Source organism: Triturus cristatus, chromosome 3_2, assembly GCF_964204655.1.
Source record: "Triturus cristatus chromosome 3_2, aTriCri1.1, whole genome shotgun sequence".
In the NCBI taxonomy this organism is placed as follows: Eukaryota; Metazoa; Chordata; class Amphibia; order Caudata; family Salamandridae; genus Triturus; species Triturus cristatus.
Window position 1 is genome coordinate 1,119,906,818 of NC_140584.1, and position 19,446 is coordinate 1,119,926,263.

Below are 19,446 nucleotides of genomic sequence, written 5' to 3' on the forward strand. Positions count from 1 at the left end.
AAAGCACGCTAAATGCGGTTAGCGTTAGTTTTCGCTGAATGTTGAGAATATCCACCTGAGTTTGTTGGACAACAAAAACATCAAGATTTGGTAAAAAACGATTTATAGCACACCCTCAGGTTATATGGGCCTAAGTCTTGGTAGCTCACAGTGCACCTTCTGTATTCCTAACCTGACAAGGTAACAAATGGATTGAGCGACCTCAGAATATGACAACCCTGACTCCTCAAGGAAATCTTGATAACAGATCTAAAACCTTTTTGTTTGGTTACTTATGCATACCCAAAGAGATACACAAGCAATGCTAAGCAAGGAGTTTCAATATTTCAATATTTATTGAAGCATTGTGATTCTTGTAAAAAAGACATGCTGCAATATTCAATAGAAAGGAACAGAATAGCGTAATAGTGCAGAAAATGAACAGTTCAACCTTTATGCTATAGCATATGATGGGATATAAGTACTGTAATTTATTGCACTCCTACCTAGCACTACCTAACAAAGTATGCCTAGGGTGGGTGAATCTACCAAATCATTGTAGGATGATCTAATTCCCCATTGTCTGTAAGGAAGTGTTATCAGAGTGCCGGTCTATGTGCAGAGCTGGGCATCCTTCCTCCAGAGGTAGACAGGAATCAGTTGGGCTCAGTGCTCAATTTGAGCCGGTGGTTTCAAGTGCTCTGCACAGGCACTTAATTCTTGGCAGCGGTGCGTGTGACAGTCTGCAACATGGTGGCGCTGTCTGCCAAATTTGGGAACGAGCACAATAACAGCTATTTATGAATTTGATATGCATTAACAATCATTAATTAGTGTCACCCAAGCCATGCTTATAGACTGAAATAATCTGAATTATCACACTATGATGGCTAGTGGTTGTGTTGGTACTGTAATTGGCTTCGCTGACAGGGGCAATGGATGGTGCAAGCTGCTGTGTCCTCCTGACGAGGGTCCTGCCAATTATTTTATTACAAATTAACCACTGGCTGGGCTAGAATTCCAGCATGTAGCGACCTCACCGTATCAGCAAAATGTTCCTCCCGCTAAACAAGGAGGTGATTCTGTTTATATATTAAACATCACCAATGCTGCTATGTCTAAGCCCCAGTCAGGCTGCTATTGTTTATTCTATTGTGATAACTCCCTCGCCGAGCAGACAAAAATAAGTGACAACATTTTGCGTAATGAAATTAGCCCTTGTACTGAATATTCAAGGTAGATGACATTATGCTCATGAATTGGAAATGTAAGCAAACGCAATTTCAGAGAATATTATCCTGTGCAGAAACGCAATGAATTGTGCGTCAAATTTCAATGTTCAGTGTTTAAGTAAAAATGTCTAGTTTAAATGTGAACCTGCAAAATGGTGCTATTCTCGCTTGATCCGAATATGACCACATGACACTCTCTCTGAATTTAGGAAGTGAAAACATTTGGAATTTCACTGGAGATGGTGGAAGAGGCTTTACGTTTGACCATTCCTTCATTTAAACACACACACCTACAGCTTTCTACGTTGCCTTACACCAATGTTACGGGCAATGAATTCTTACCTGCAGCTAACAATTTAAGAATGCTGTCTGTCAGGATTTCTGAAAAGATTTAAAAAACACTGAATCAGAAATACATAAAAAAAATTATTCATCATGGTAAACCTTAGACAGTTATATTTACTCCAACCCTGGTAACAAGATCACATTTTAAACCTTTACTAGTTGCCTAGTTGCTATTCGCACATTTGGTGTTCCCTACTCTGAAAGAGATATGCACCTTACTCTATTCAATATTTTATAAATAAATTCTGATTGACAGTAATTCAGGGGGATATTTACTAATTTTTCACGCAATGTATGTCAGCAAGCAAAGTTGCTGCATTAATGCTCCATATCTACTACAATATCTAGCATTTCTGCTGTCTCCTAGCTCTGGTGCACTGTGTGCTGCCAAGCGCCAACGCAGGCACCCTCACACAAAGGGTTGCCTGCGTTACAGGCAGTTTGATTTTTGTGGAGGAAATTATACCTTCCTGCATAAACACATTCTTTAAAGGCATAGTCTTCTTTTATATCTGCTGCAAAACTGATGACACATGGAAAGAGGAAATAGTGAGGAGATATAAAGATATGTTCCTTGTTACACCTGGTTCAAGGAGGCGTAGCATTTTTGTGCAATCCCAGGTTTACTTACCCTAGTAAATCTGGGATTGCATAAAACGCCATGGGTGGATGCAGGGTAATGTCTCTGCTCCACTCATTGAACAACTTCCTAAAACAAAGTAGCAAAAGGAAGCACCCTGAACTGCCTTGCATTACTTTGTGAGAAAATTCTCACACAAAACTGCACAAATCTGATTTGCTTGGCTTTGTAAATCGCAAATAACATTTTGTCTATTGGCTGCAATGAAAAAGTGTTGCATTCACGATGCAAAATATTTGTAAATTTAGGCCACAGTTCTCATGCCTTGTGTGCTTGTTCAGCAGCATGCTGGTGCTTGCCTGTACACTTCTGTGTCTTAGCGGTACACACATTGTAGTGAGGTTGGTGGACTGTCTGCAGACATTGCTAAGTTAGCACAGGTTCCTGATCAGCGTTCTTCTCGTTCTTTGCAGGAAACATCAGGCTCACAAGCCGGTGGAGGGGAACGCCAGGATCGTGGCAGAGGTCGGGGTGTACCACAAGTACATGAGCAGCCTCGTCAGACTGAAGGAAAGGGAAAACAAGAAGAATTTCCTTGTCAGCTCCCTCAGTTTCAGAAAAATAAAGTTGCGGCTTTAACAGCCAGATATGCCACAGACGGTGAGAACCCAGCTCCTGAATTTAACATGGGCTGTAACTCTGCTCGACAGTGCAGCAGAAGTTACCATAGTGAGACAGGCACTGCGTCCATTTCTGGGGACGACAGCGACTGAAACTTTCATTACAGTTGAAACAGCTGACACTTGATTAGCTCCCCCTGACAGACCATATGATATAGTTCTTCTAATTGAAGGTGACATTCAACATGTTATTAAAGGGATTTTTGGGTAAATCTATCATCTTCTTATTACATTTTGTTGGCGAACCCAGATTGGCCCCCACCTTTTTTGTTGAACGCTCCGAAAGGGGAGGAGGTGATACTTCTGAGTTTTTCACGTAGCGTCCCCCAGGTGTATGCAGTGGCTTTTGCAGAAGAATGGGTTGTGGTGCTTGCACCGGCACTGTACCGTATTCTTGTGGGCTGAAATCAAGATTCTCCACCCCATAAAATACCATTGCGGTCTATGCCACTGACTCAACCCCAATATCCCCTCTGGCAGGATGCAAAGGGTCCCCTATCTGAGATTCTAAGTCAGTTGGAGTATCAAGGAGTGATTGAGACATGTGTGTCACCGATGAATAACCCTCTTTTTACAGTTACCAAACCCAATGAGTCGTACCGCATAGTTTTGGATTACCGGCATTTGAACTCTCATTGTCGTACTTTTGCAGTACAAAATACCCATAGTTCTGCTCTTGTAGACAGTCTTGTTCGTAAAAGATATGAAACGACCCTAGACCTTTCCTACAGCTTCTTCAGTCACAATCTGTCCCCTGCATCCAGTCAATGCACAGCATTTACAGCCGGCGGATAACTAAAACAATTCCGGTACTTAGCAATGGGGTAAAAAAACAGCCCAGGGGTATTTGCCGCCCGTGTTGTCTCTTTACTAGACAGCATGGACGCAGATGCGTACATTGATGATATTTATCTCAAGGACGATGAGTTGTGGCCGCATCTTTGCTGAGTCAACAGCATCATTATTTTGTTTGCGGACTGCGGTTAAAAATGTAACTTTGCCAAATCACACATCGCAGAGTATACAGTGTTGTTTTTGGGCTATGAGATCAATAATGAAGGTAGAGGTTTAGCACCTCACTTCCTAGAGAACTGTGCACATTTGCGACCTCCGACAACCATGAAAAAACGTCTGTCTGTGCTGGGATTTTTGAATTTTCGTGCATTTTTACATTCCCGAATACGCCCAGCGTATCAAGCCGCTTTATTCTTTGATACAACCTACATTTTCGAAAGCCAGTTGGTTACCGGAACATTCTGCTATTTTAGTATCTTTACAATCTGATCTGCTTGAATGAAAATACTTGTTAACACATGATAACCACACAAACCTGGTAATACGTATTGTGCCAGGCACATTCGGTTTTACTTACTTAACGTTCAATGAAGGTGACACAGTACTTATTGCATACAAATCACATTTGTACACTTCTGCCAAATTGCGGTTTTCCACTGTTGAAAAAGTCTTGACAGCTGTTCAGATGGCAATCCTGAAGGAACGTGCACTGGCACAGGGGAAAAGCATTATGATGGCAACACATACCCTGCACTTGCGGCAGTGTCAAAGGCAAGTGCACCAAACTGTAAGGCTGTGCATCCCCATTGGATACAATGGGCTACTTCTTTGACGTCTCCAGATGTCATGTTTATTTTCGACTCCTCTCTTCAGACTCAGGAGTTCTTGCAGTATGAATTTGTTCATCCGCCTCCTCTGTCTATGCGCCCGCTTGAGGAGTACTATTGAATCATTTACACCAATAGTTCTGCGCAACCGGCCACCAACCACCGGCTCTAAGTATGCTTATTCGGCGGCCTGTGCTAATGTGGCAGGTACCATGGTGACAGTGAGTTCAGGTCCAGTGTTGTTCATACGCAGGCGCTAGGTGACTGTACTGCCCAATTGGCTGAGCTGCGTGCGTTGGTGCTTGCTCTTGAGTTCGCTGATCCTAATGTGACTACTCTCATTGTGAGTGATTCTTTTTTACTGTGTTCAGTCTTTCAATGACAACTTATTCTTTTGGTCTCAGAATGACTATCGTGATTCGAAAGGCAGCGCATTTAAGCATAAAATGCTATGGGTTCGAGTGGCAGATCTTAAACAACGTCTGCCCCTCACATATGTAATACATATTCTTGTCCACCAGCCTGTGGGAGCGCACGCTGTTGGTAACAGTTTGGCTATTGAAGCCGCCAAATCAGCAGTAGCTATGTGTTTTGTTGCAGTCGTTACAAGATCCAAGACTACGATAGATAATGAAATTTTGGCAGCTAATGCTGCTACTGAGAAGGGTGGTAATTACCCAGAAGGGTTCCCTTCAAAGTACTCTTATCATTCAAGTCCCGACAAGGTTCCATGTGTAAGAATTAATGACGTTTGAGATCAGCTGATTCCCAACGCAGACCGTAGACTTTCTTTGATAACAGCCACACACGAAGGCTTAGCTTCGGCCCATGCTGGCGTGTCTGTGTCCCTTTCTATGTTGCAGCAACGTTACTGGGGGCGTGGTTTATATAAACAGACTCATAATTATGTATTGTCTTGTGACATTTGTCAGCAGATTAAGCCATCTACGGCTACGGCTACGGCTACGGTCTACGGCTAATCGTGTGGGCGAGGCCACGCCCACACGATTGGCCACGCCCACCCTCTTTCTCCATAAATGTGTGTCCCACGCAAGCGCAGCGGACGAGCGCAGCGGGAGCGCCTAAGGCAAGCCCGTCTGCGCCCGTCCGTGTCCTGGACGTGGCCAGCGCCAGCCCCCCTGCTGTTGCTTCTCCAGTCGCGGATCGGTCGCGTGTCTCCTACACTCGTGAGTATCTATTAACATTTAGTGCTAACTCTTGCCCCTGCTTGCATTGTTGGGACCTGGCTGATTTATCTCAGCGTATTTGCCAGGCATGCAAATTTCGCTTTCAGCCTACCCTAACTGCTCCTACCCAGCTTCCCACCGATTCGACATGTCTTCGGGCCGGTTTGATCAATGCTAGATCACTGGTCAAACATTGCAATGACATATTTGAATTGCTAAGTGACAATAAATTCGATCTCCTTTTTGTCACAGAAACGTGGCTTAATGAGTCATACAATCCAGTGATTGAATTGGCTATTCCACGTGGCTTTAAAATCATTAGACAAGACCGCCCCTTAGGCAGAGGAGGTGGTATAGCAGCCATTTTCAGAGATAAATGGACTCTGTCTCTGGATCCTATGGGCCCCTCAGTTGATGCAGAGGTGCTCCACTTCTCTCTCACTCTAGGGGCACATTTCACCCTAGGTGGATCTCTGGTGTACTGGCCACCTGGCCACGCAGGAAAATTTCTAGAGGCACTAGAGGACATGATAGTCCCACGTGCCCTGAAATACCCCACATATCTCCTTCTGGGAGACTTTAATATTCACGTGGATCAGCCAGATCTACCTGACACAGTTCGGCTAAACGATGCTCTGGCGATGGCCCAGCTAAAACAGTGGATTAAAGCTCCCACCCATTCAGGGGGTCACGTTCTGGACCTACCATGTACCAACTTCGACATAAATATGTCTGACCCTGAGATAGTAAATTGGTCTGACCATATGCTGATAAGGTTCACCTGGCCCCTGTCCCGCCCCACTGAGCCCAATCACTCCGCTGCTCACACACAGAAAATTAACATAGCTATGCTCTGTGATCAGCTTGACTCCTCTCGCCCCACACTTCCCTCCGAAATTGAGTCAGCCGTTAGCTCATTCAACTCATGGATTGAAGGCGGCGTTGCTTCTTCAACTAAAATAGGTCGTGTCTGTAGAGTGCGCTCCACCCCTTCTAAGCCGTGGTTCTCTAATACTCTCCGCGATCTTAAATCAGGTTGTAAAAAACTTGAAAGACGTTGGAGACAAGCCTATCTCCCTGAGGCCAAGAAAGAACTAAGAACGGCTCAAAAGAGGTACTATGCAGCAATTAAATCAGCAAAAAGTTTATACTACAACGGACGCATAACCACGGCCAACAACAGTAGCAGGGAAATCTTTGCTATTGTCAAAAGCTTTGTTTCCCCTTGCGCCACTCAACCTCTCCTAGCCTCTTCGGAAAAATGGTGTGAAGAACTCTCTGTGTTTTTTGTGGACAAAATTACAAAAATCCAAGATGACTTGCTTACTGTATGTAACAATTTTCCAGCTTCAATGACTATTCCTTCCCCCATTATGCCCATCTATACGGACCAGTTTACCCTCTTCACTCCAGTGGATACAAAAGAGGTTGTTAAAATTCTTGCCACTTTACAATCAGGATCCCCCGCTGACCCCTGCCCGGCCAGAGTCCTTGCGGGCCTGGCTAATACAGTTGGCCAAGAGGTGACACATATTGTCAACCTCTCTCTCTCCACCGCCACTGTTCCGGCATGCTGGAAGCAGGCCAAACTGCTTCCACTTCTTAAAAAAAATGGCCTAGACCCGAAGGCCCCTGCTAATTTTCGGCCCATATCATTACTGCCGGCCCTGGCAAAGATATGTGAAAAAGTTGCATTCACACAGTTAGACAAATTTGTGGAAAGCTCTCAAGCTCTTCACCCTGCGCAATCAGGCTTCAGAGCTGCTTTCAGCACAGAGACGGCTCTAGTCGAGGTTTCTGAGGCCATTCGGGAATGTCTGGACGGAGGTGGCAGAGTGGCTCTGATCTTATTGGACCTCTCTGCCGCCTTCGATACGGTCCCTCACTCCCTCTTACTCACCAGACTAGCAGCCATAGGCATAACTGGCTCTGCTCTTGGCTGGTTATCATCTTTCTTGGATAACAGGTCCCAGCAAGTATGGATGCCACCTTTCTCCTCCTCTCCCAAAAAACTCTCTACTGGTGTCCCACAGGGGTCCACTCTAAGCCCCCTGCTTTTTAATATATATATGACCCCCCTCATTTATCTTGCGGAACAGCTAGGAGCCAAAATTATGGCTTATGCCGATGATACTCAGCTTCTGTTTACCTGGCCCAAAAACAACTCGGACACGTCGAGGGTCCAATTCTGTTTATCATCGGTTTTCCGCTGGCTGGCGTGTGCCCAGCTTAAATGCAATGAGAGTAAATCGGAAATCTTGCTGTATGGCTCCTTTCCAGATAACTTTAGCGACTCCCTCTGGCCCACCGATCTCCCATGTCCCAAATCTATTGGTGGACCTGCAAAAAATTTAGGAGTCTGGTTTAATAACAATCTCAGGTTTGAGGACCACCTGAAAAAACTTACTGGAATCTGCTTTTCCACCCTCAAAACCCTGCGCAGATTTCTCCCTCTGCTCCCAAGAGAGGCCAAGGAGACGGTCATTCGCGCTCTTATACTATCCAGATTGGATTATGCGAATGCCCTCTACTGCGGACTCCCAGCCTATTTGATCCACCGCCTCCAGGTCATTCAAAATGCCGCGGTTAGGCTGCTGTTCAACATACCCAGAAGATCTAGTGTCCGCCAACCCCTTAGAGATCTTCATTGGCTCCCAGTTGCCCAAAGGATCTTATTTAAGATCCTCGTGCTAGCATACCGAGCACTTCATCAAACGGGTCCAGCATATTTGAGGAAAAGATTTTCCCTTTATATTCCCAATCGCCCTCTTAGATCAAGCAACCTCCACCAAATGACTGTGCCAAAGTTTAAATATAGCAGGCTCGGCGGTCAATCCATCTCTGTCAGAGCAGCGAGAGCTTGGAATACCCTTCCGCTTCACTTGAGAACATCCCCATCCATCATGACGTTCAGGAAAGGCCTAAAAACCCACCTTTTTAACATCACTGCCTAATGGATGTCTCTCTAACTCCGCTTGTAATATGATCTGTCTCCCTTTTCTTTCGCGCCAGGATACTATACTTTTTAGTAACAGAGCGCGCTACAAAAGCCTCTATAATAATAATAATAATACTTGTCCACCACAAACACAGCTATGCATTTCTAATAAGCCTTTTGACAGTGTAAATCTTGATCACTGTGGTCCATTTTCATTCGACACTGCTTATAAATATATTTTAGATGCAGTTGATTCGTGCACACGCTTAATTTGCGTTTGGCCAAAACGCAGTGCTGAAGCTCGAAATGTCATCAGGGATTTGCGTGTCTTTGGGGGAATTTTTGCCTGTGGCACCTTCCATTCTGACCCAGGTCCAGCGTTCGCCTCTAAGGCGCACAAGGATGCAATGAAGTCTTTGGGGATGCTGGTGCAGTTTTCGTCTCCATACAGGCCTGAGGGCAACTCAATTGTGGAGCGAATGAACCGTGACTTGAAGCAATCCTTGACAGCTAGAGTCTTGGTACTGGCAGGAACCTTCTGTCCCATTTGTATGGCGTGCAACGTACACTTAATAATCTTCCTAGAAGATCTCTGGGGGGCGGACCCCATACAAAATGCCCATTGGCAGAAAAATGTTTTTGCCAGACCTTGACGGTCTGGACATGGTGGCCGCTGCCGCAGCCTTTGATGTAGATAATCATTCTACTATGTTTTAGGACTTACAAGAGACCCATGACAGTCTTGCAACTGAACACTTACCCTCTGCCACTGATACAGCACTGCTGATTCCGGTAGCCGGCTGGCTACCCAAAATTGGAGATCTGCTCCGAGAGAAGGTGGAGAACAAAAAATAATTTGGCCCCTCTTATCGTGCACCGGTTCCAGTGCTCGGCGTGAATGGTACTCGTACAGTCATTTTACTACCGCTTCCAGGTCGGAAAGACAAAAGATACATCTCAGTGGATAATGTCAAGCTACATCATCTATTTATTTATTTATTTTATTTTTTAAACTTGTAAGGCGCAACAGCTACCCAGACAGGGTTTCCCGGCGCCAAGGTACAGCCATGAAAGTCAGGGGCGAAAAACTGGTCATTCAAGTTATTGTTCGAATAGCCAGGTCTTAACATTTCTTCGAAACCTGCCAAAGTTAACCTCCTTTCGAATGAAGGGAGGAAGAGTGTTCCAGAGAGACGGTCCAAGGTAGGCAAATGATTTTGATGAGATTCTGAATAGTGTGACACCTGCTTTATCATGTCCAGTATATTCAAGGAATCCTGTGATTGGCGCATCTGACACCGAGCAAAATGACACTGCCATCGAGATGTACTCTGTTACTACTCACTTGCTAGTACCGCAAGCTTCCCCCAGTAATGAAGAAACTGATTATGCTCATCCCAAAAGAGTCATTACCTAGTTTGCAAACAACTACACTCAACCAGTCATGTTTTTCTTTCGACTCGACCTCCACCTCGTCATTTGACCCTACAAAGTTCGGTATTTTTGTCTCCTGGTTTAAACAGACTTATTTGGTCCCTCCATGGACATACATCTGGTTGGTGCTCATCCTGGTTTTTTTGTTCATGGCCATTGGGTTTGTGACAGTTTTTTTCTTACTCATCAATGGTCACTACTTGTCAGAACGCTCTGCTGTTCAGTTGGTTCAGTTACCTTTGGTTCCGCACTCGTCTTCTCACATCATGAAACGAGACCTGACTCTTGTTAACATTACCGCCTTTCCAGTCGCTGACGGCATCGTCTGGGATGCTTTGGATTTCCAAATTCATTGTCCAACGGAGATAATGAATGTACCAAATGTACTTCGTGTTTCCATGGGAGATGTGGTGAAACAGAATATATGTTCAGATGATTGGGATGTGCAAGCAATAGAATCTTTGTTTTGAGATTTAAAATATTATGCTGCCATTGATGCTGAATATTTTGATCTAAATACTGCTAATTATGCCGATTTATATTGTTACCAGCATTATGGACACTATTACCTGCATAAAGCTAATACATTTACACAGGTTTTTAATTACACACAATGGGAACATTGTCCAGCAACGTTGGAAGGGAGCTCAAAGACTCTGTTAAAGAAATTTACATATTTTACAGATTTTGATAAGTCCAAACCAGAATTCTATTATTTTAAATTAAATACTTCGGGCCAGATTTACAAGACCCTTGCGCCACTTTTGCGTCACTTTTAACATGGCAAAAGTGACGCAAAAGTGGTGCAAGGGGTTTGTAAATCTGCCCCTTCATCTGCCCACAAGGTAATGTTGACCCAGACGAAATGATTGTATTCCAATTGGTTTATTACCAAATTGACAGGTGGTGCCTACGAACACTGGAAGGCCACCATTGATTTGAAATCTGTTTGGGGCTCTAAATCATGGCAGGTTCAGGCACTGAAGCTTTACATCGCGCCTGCCTCATTCCAACACAGATTCTATTTTTAAATGATACAATTTACCAAACTACTTGTTTTGGTTTGGCAACAGCAAAACAAATGAATTCCCATGCAGTTCCGGCATTGGCTGCCTATCATAATTGGAGCTTGCATACAAATTATTCAATTGAGGACCTGCAAGCTTCAGTTCAAAATAACTCATTTAGGGCTATATGTAGGTAATTTCTATTTACCGATTCCTAAATACCGAATTTTACCGATTCGGTATTTAAGAATCGGTAAATAGAATGTAGGTAAACAAATCGGTAAATTTTACCGGTTCGGAAATATTCGTTATTACCGATTCGGTATTTACCGAATCGGTAATAAGGCATACCTTCCCATTCATTCCTATGGGCCTGGAGGCCCATAGGAATGAATGGGAAGCCATTCACTATTACCGATTCGGTAAATACCGAATCGGTAATAGGGGGAGCATATTCAAGGGTGGCAGGGTGTCACATTGACACCCTGTTGCACCCCTGAATCGTGTATGTGTGCACATGTGGCGCACTTACATGCCCTCAGGGCATGTATGTCTGCCACATGGCACATTTAAAAAAGCACAAAATTGCTTTTGAAAAGGTATTCGGTATTTACCATCAACTTGTAGTTGGTAGTAAATAACGAATCCTTAAACCAAAAATGCACTCACTTGAGTGCTCCCTACATAGGATTTAAGGATTCGGTAATTTACCGATTCGGTATTTTACCGATTACTTAAAATACCGAATCGGTAAATTACCGAATCCTTCAATCCAGCCTTCTAATTCTCAAAGGGCTAAATACCGGTCGGTAACGAAAAATTTACCGATTTTCGGCCGTTACCGACCGGTATTAGCCCACCTACATATGGCCCTAAATGTTTCTAGTTTAGATCGTGCGGGCTGGTTAGTGTGGCAGATGTCTTCAGATGCCTGCCAATTACGTTGCCATAACACAGTCCCTGGTTACATACAGGATAGACCTGACCCACATTTTTTAAAGGCGGTATGGGGTCCTTCTGACAAAGCCCAGAGGTCTTCTATTTTTATGATTAACTAGTTCCTGGCACGGGGAGGGTGTCAAGGCACTGTAGGCCATTTTCCACCAGCATTATAAAATGATATCCCTGTTCATATTCTATGGAATTATAACAATGCTCAGTATATTGTGTTTATGCATTCTGCTGTTACTAATAGCACGTGTAGTGCATTTTAGAGGACGTTAGTAAAAACAAACATTTTAATCTATGCCATGTCTCTGATTACTCACGTTGTGGACAAGTATGAGTGAGTGAGCAAAAGAGTGTTCTTGCTCCCGCGCTTTCTGAGAGAGTCAGAGTTACATATTCTGGGTTGTCTAATCATTGGTAGCTTCGCTGTAGTACGGAGAACGAATGAGACACTATAGCTAGTCAGATTGTAATTTTGGGCACTAAGGTAGGTAGTTGGTACACCTCTATACACCGAGGTCGTGGTTTCCTGCGCATAGTTCTGTATATGTGCAGAATCCTTGCAACAACATTGCATTGTTATGGACCCCATTTACAAAATATGTTTCCAGATCCAATTCAAAAATAAGCCTGAGAAGGTGTAGAATGCATTTGGAAAAGCTTAGAAAAATGTTTTTGTTATAGTTTTGTTAGAAGCCAGTTAATGTAAAAGATGTTTTAATTATTGGAGTTTCCAATGAAGCTGTTTTTGCAATATTGCATATTATGTCTATACAGTTTTATCAGCCATTATCAAGATTTATAAAGTTACAACAGTATTTGTAGTTTAGAAAAAGCTGGAATTGACATCAAAAACTTCTAAAATAACCTTGAAAACCTTTTACCATCAATTATTCTGCTTCAACCCTTAATTTGTCTTGAACTCGCCAAGATTGTTGGGTAAATATGCTGAACCAATCTACAGGCTCCTGAATAACACTTTTCCACACCTAAGGGTTATTATGTGGTTTGCAAGTTACACCCTTGGAATGCAATGACTGGTAATCACAGACATGTACTTCACTCTCCTAACAATGACCTCACAACAGACTCCTTGTCCACTAGACTATGTTTAAGGGATGCTCTTAGAAAAATAATTTGCCCTTTTGATTACTCTTTGGGGTCAGCATCTTCACCTGAGGCAAATATCATCAAAAAACGAATCAATATCAGCATAATTCAAACATCACAACTGAGGGAAGAGGAATGGTCACACACTTGGTGAATCCAGATACAGGGATCATGGTTGGGTGATATTAATCTTCGGCAAAGATCAACTATTTTGGCCAATGAACATCCCCAAATATCCCCAAACTTGTCAGACATTGCAGGCAAAATTTAGGGCCTCATTTATGAAAGGTGTTACATCACTGAGCCCTCCTTGCGACAAGATGGATGCCCCGTATTTATTCTACGGTGCTCCATGTCGCAAGGAGTTACCGATCTGTTAACCCAAAAGTGGCGCATAGCTGGGGTGTATCTGAAAACAATGACAACTCCAGCAATGTGGGGAAAGTCCCATGTGAAAGGGCCTACGTCACCCTTACGCCTGTTTCATGCAGGCATAAAATTTTGATGCAAGTGGCATCCTAAAAGTGGCTTTTTTGCGGGGAACACCCACCCTGCATAGATTATACTTGACTCAGGTATAATGTAGTGCAGGGCTTTACAAAGTGACACATCAGCTTAGATGCATCACTTTGTAAATGTAGCGCAACATGGTGCATTATTTACGCCGCAGCTTTGTCACAAAAAGTGAAGCATTGGCGGCGTAAAAGTGACGCTGGCCTTCATAAATAATGCACTTAGGGCCATATGTAGGTGGGCTAATACCGGTCGGTAACGGCGGAAAATCGGTAAATTTCCCATTACCGACCGGTATTTAGCCCTTTGCGATGTAGGAGGCTGGATTTAAGGATTCAGTAATTTACCAAATCGGTATTTTAAGGTATCGGTAAAATACCGAATCCTTAAATCCTATGTAGGGAGCACTCAAGTGAGTGTATTTTTGGTTTAAGGATTCGTTATTTACCACCAACTACAAGCAATTTTGTGCTTTTTTAAAAGTGCCATGTGGCAGACATAAATGCACTTAGGGCATGTATGTGTGCAACAGGTGCACACATGGACGATTCAGGGGTGCAACAGGGTGTCAATGTGACACCCTGCCACCCTTGAATATGCTCCCCCTATTACCGATTCGGTATTTACAATTATTCCTCTTAAAGAATGAATGACCAACCCCAGCTTTAAAAGGTACGGTCTAATTGGCGAAAAAGGGCTCTTTTTTGCAGTCCCCAGGATTTGTTAGACCAGGTCTAGCAGGCGACGTTTCTCGTATTTCAGCCCAAATTAACCCAAATTAATTAATCATTGTCAAAAATCAGGAAGAGTATGAAAACTTGGCTATTTCCCAAGCTTTTTCTTAGCTACTTCAGCTGAGCCACCTCTGCATTCAGAGACCCTTGAGTGATAGTGCGCATTAATATTAAGGTGTGGGGAGTCATCTTGTGTCATACGCAATCAACCATTTCATACAAATAGTAGAAATTACAGTTATTCATCTATTTATGATCAAAATGATCACAATGATCAAATAACATCAAAATAAAAATAAATATCCAACTCCATCAGAAACATTAGACAATATAACTCAGAGGTTCATAGGTCATAGAAATGGACATCCAACTGAGGTTTCACAGTAAAATCACCGCTTCTTCAGGCATGGATGCATATTCCAATCACAGAATAATTTTTCAACATAAATCCAATTTTTTTTATAGTTCACTCTGCTGAGCAGCATGGACGGCGATGGTCACAAGACAACAGAGTAAAAGGTATTCATTCAAACTCATGACCTCCTCACATGTCTCTGAAAGCTTCATTAAAGACCGCTTCAGTTCAAAGATCCGCAATCAAATCCATTGAACATAAGGACTATTCCAAGTTCATCATCCTTTGTTCTGAATTCTGGTGATCACACCGCAAGACCAGAAATATCAGCAACTTCAACTGAGCTTCCTCTCCAGTCATTGTGCCCAATGACCCTTGAGTGACAGTGCTCATTAGAAGTGATAGCTAGCATAACATAACAGAACATAACAGAACAGAACATAACAGAGCATAGCATAACATAACATAGCATAGCATAGCAGAGCATTGCATTAAATAGTTAATACATTGATAATTGATGTCATTGAACCTAATAATATACTCCAGTGTGAACAGTCAGGCTTTAGGACGACCCAAGGCAGGGGATCAATGTTAATTTTCCTTCTGAATCAGCTAAGATAGATTCAGGATGCGGGTGGTGTGGCTGCCCGTGCCCTGTTAGACCTCTTGCCTGCTTTTGACAGGGCCTCTTTCAGCTTGTTATCCATACAGCTCTATGAAGCAGGTATCACTAGTAAAACCCATGGTTGCTAATATCTTATAATCAAGATCTGAGTCAGGTGGTTTCAAATCCATATTTTGCATTGCATTTGAAGGCCATCACATAGGGTTCATCTTTGAGCCCCACCCTGTTAAACATGTATGTGGCTCCACCTATGAAGCTTGATAAATCATTAGTTTAGAATCATTGTCATACGTGATGATATTCAAATCGTTCTTAGGCTCGATTGTGCCAAGAGCACGGAGCAAGCTCACTCCAATGTGAATTTAAAAGGACACGCCCATGGAGGGAAGGTGGATGCATGACAATTTTCTAAAATTAAATACTGATAAGACTGAAATATTGCTTTTAGAGGGCTACCCATTTCAATAGACGCTATGGTCCAAGGAGTGGTTGACTCTGAAGTTAGGCTACCCTCCTACAAAAGAGAACAAGCATTTACAACGCAATGGTCCCGGCATTGTTAAAGTTAGAGCTATTTGCATTGCTCATGACATTATTTTTGTTTATGTTTTTTTTAAAAAAACATTTAAAGAAATGGCATTGTTATTTACAATGTCAATAGCTTAATCACTCTCAAATGCGAGACCTATTGCATTTGCACCCACGCACAGAGCCACACACATAGAGCAACCCACACACAAATAGAGCCACCCACAGAGCCACCTACACACACACACACTCAGTAGCCCACTGACCTATTTACATTATGTGCACTTTGTGATCTGCATGGTACATGGTCTTTGCTGCAGGCACATTAACCCTATGTGCTACCTTTCCAGGAGTCAAAACTTCCACTAGACAAAACTCCGATCTCTCTCTAGGAAGAACATTAAACACTAGAGTCATCATGACATTTTTATTTTTGCCGAAAATTGCTGGAGACCAGGAAGGAGGCAGCAAGCGCTTTTACAACCTTAATTTACTTGCAAACATAATGTATCCACCCAAAGTCAGCGCCCGGTCACACCGGTTGCACTGCCCTAGAGCTGGCCCTTCTCAAGGGTCCTGTGACCTCAGTGACAGAGTCACTGTTGTTCTTGGCTGTGCTGCTTCATAGGCCTGCTAGCAAGACTGGAGGTGAACTTCAGTATGGCTTGTGGTGGACAAACCTTGAATGTTAACCCAGACTTGCCAGTGCTAGGGTCCACCTGCTGTTGCTAAGACACCGGCGCTTCTAAGGTCTTGCGAAGCCTTCTAAGGCCTAGCATGGGATTGTGCTCTCTCAGGAGAGTCGTCTGGTGGACTGGTTATTAAGGCTGAACCTGGTTCCCCAGTTCCAAATTCAACAGCTCTGGCCATAGTGCCACATCGTCTCCCCCACTGAACACCATATTGTCCCACTGAGAAAAACTCACACTGCCTTCAACTAAAACCCAATTGCTGCCGGCTATAAACACCTGGATGAGGCAATAGACAAGAGCAATATGCGGCCTACAAAAAAAAGTAACATCATCCTGGAAAAAGCAAACACTCATAGGGGAATGCAAAATTTAGCAAACCATGTGAAATGCAAGCAGGAACAACATTGTTACCTTAACGCTTTTACACTCACTATTCAGAAATCAGTGAGTGCTTTTGCCTGAAAGGGGCCTTGAATGGTCCCATTTCAATGTCCATTGCTGATATCCTTACAAAACGTTAGCAGTATGGTAAAAAGACCACATCCCTGGACACAGAGCCGCAGTACACATTTTGTTTTCCAATCCACACTTTGCAGTACCTCCAGGATTGGTACACTAGTTGCAAGCCCCGGGAAAATATAGACAAGAAAAGAAAAATAGCGCTTCACTGGCAAACTCTGTAAACGTGGCGCTAATGTGTTTGGGTGTGAATAAAATCAATCTGGCCAGTTTGCTACCACTGTCTTACTTTATTTAGTTATTTTTCATATTTTTAACCTTTTATTCCAGATGCTGCACCTTAGAATTAAAATATGACATTTCCAGCAAAAATGATTTTCCTTTTTGGATCCATTTCACAGGGGAGCAAATAAAAGAAAGTAGAGGAAAGAGAGTGAGAACCCAATCTTGAAGTCAAGGTTCAGTAAGAGAAGAACTGCTAGACAGAAAGAGAGGGAAGAATGAAAGAGTGCGGGGGGGGCAGCTGAAGCATTTATTTATTTTTATTTAATGCAATTTTATATAGCGCGAACATGACCCGAAGGTGTCAGAGCACTTTACAAAAGAACCAGTCGCGTTACATAGGGACTTTGGATTACATGAGTTACATTAGAGATACAAACAGAAAAAAATTGCAAATGTACAAGTTGTAAAGTCACTCAAGGCATGTTAGGGTCAGGCAGGCAGTAAGGCAGGTATACATTGGCCGAAATCAGTGGTTAGCAGTTAAAAATCAGAACCAATTAAGCCTATTTAATAGCAGATCGTGGTGATCTTTAGTTTTAGCTGAAGTGACTGGCTTTTCCGCGTACGGCTGCACCTCTAAATAGTGTTTCAGAGCCTTGACGAGACCACGAAACGTTCCGATTACAATTAGCATTATTTTTGCAAACTATTCATGTGCTCCTTCTGTCCCGTTTGTCGCTGCACACCTGTTTCCATGGAAACACCCTGTGATACAAGCTGGGCCTCGTGGACCCAGGTGCAAAACAGAGCGCTTCATGCACACGGCCTTGAGCGAAGTCTCAATTCTTTCTCCAGAGTATTCGGCTTAAACAGTTCAAGCCAAATGTTTAACCCGAATTGTAAGCGTTTAAGGGTTTTCCCTAAAAAATGTGTACATTCACTCAAAGCCAACAGAAGGCGCAACTTTCAGAATGTGAAGTTTCTTTTAACTTGACACCAAGACTGCCCGAGACACGCGATGGGAGCAGTGTGAAGCACGTTTTTAGCCTACAGAAAACCGTACCTACTTTCGCTGCGTTTCCCGCTGCTGTCTGAAGGCGCAGTGCCAGGCAACGCAGAAGTAAATCAACGAAATGAATGCGGCCTCTCCTGCCAGATCCGACCCGGAATTTGGGCAATGAAGGCAGGCCTTGGGTGTGTAGAGAGGATGCAGCTTTCTAGGTAGGCAGTTGGGGCGAATGAGCAGCGAGGCGGCCACCCCCGTCCCCTCTCCATCTTGTTAGTGCGCGGTCGAAGCAGCAGGCCTGGGGTCTTCTCACTTCAGCATTGTCGCATAGAGCACCACAGGCACTAAAGCCGGCCCTGTGTGCGTCAAAGGCGCTGTACAAAACACTGCTGGGGCAGCTGAAGCGGCAGAGCAGAAGCGGACACTGTATTTTTCTTCTAGTAAGAAGGAAAAGACAGAGTCCTGTTACTTCTCTGCCGCCCGTGAACCATGTGAAATGCAAGCAGGAACAACATTGTTACCTTAACGCTTTTACTCACGGGACTTGAAACGCCGATCCAGCAGCAAGGAAGAGGCGACCCCACGTCCCGCTCCGACCGCGCACAAATGGAGGAATCTTCCAACGCAAAAAAAAAAACACGCCCACCACGTGTAAAAGGGGCGGAAAAGGGCGGGGCTTCAAAAAAGCGAAAGAAGTGAAAAAACACGCCCCGAATCAGAAAAAGACGGGGCTTGTTTGGAGAGACAAAGCTCTTCTCCAATGGCTGACCAGCATTTAAGAGGCAAGCCAATGGAGAAGAGGGAAGAAGAGGGGCGGGTTAAAACCCCACTTCTGAAAACATCAAATCTCGTGAGCGAGACTGCGCAAGCGCAGCCTTCACTAGCCGAGACCTAAAAATGTGTGCAGTCGGGGTGTGATCTTTCACAGGAGGTTAGAGAGTTCTGCCCCAGTAGCTAATCTGTCAAAGGCTTGTTATTTACATCCAAAATGCCTATGGAGGATTCTTCAAAGGTTATCAGTAGACTACAGCTTCCTAGTAATGCACTCCATAATTGTTTCATGGTTGGTTACTGTATTGAGACATATGTAGCCGTGCCCAGGTATAAGTTAGAGCAGTTACAATTAGTCAAACATTTAGCCACAAGAATTTTGTTAGTCCTTCCTAGATCATCTGCTGTGATCACTTTATACTGCTAAACAAATCTATCTCTTGAGAAGACAGTTACATTTAAAAGCTTGTTCATTT

At 43.6% G+C, this 19,446-nt stretch overlaps 1 protein-coding gene across 3 annotated transcripts in view; it reads right to left on the minus strand.

The window, feature by feature from the left end:
- Window positions 1–19,446, minus strand: part of LOC146859222 (uncharacterized) — a 106,041-nt gene that overhangs the window by 73,940 nt on the left and 12,655 nt on the right. For all 3 annotated transcript variants that reach the window (XM_085646958.1, XM_085646957.1, XM_085646959.1), the window contains one exon: window positions 1,554–1,592. In XM_085646958.1, the coding sequence (XP_085503084.1) occupies window positions 1,554–1,592 (39 nt within the window). The remainder of the gene's footprint in view (window positions 1–1,553; window positions 1,593–19,446) is intronic.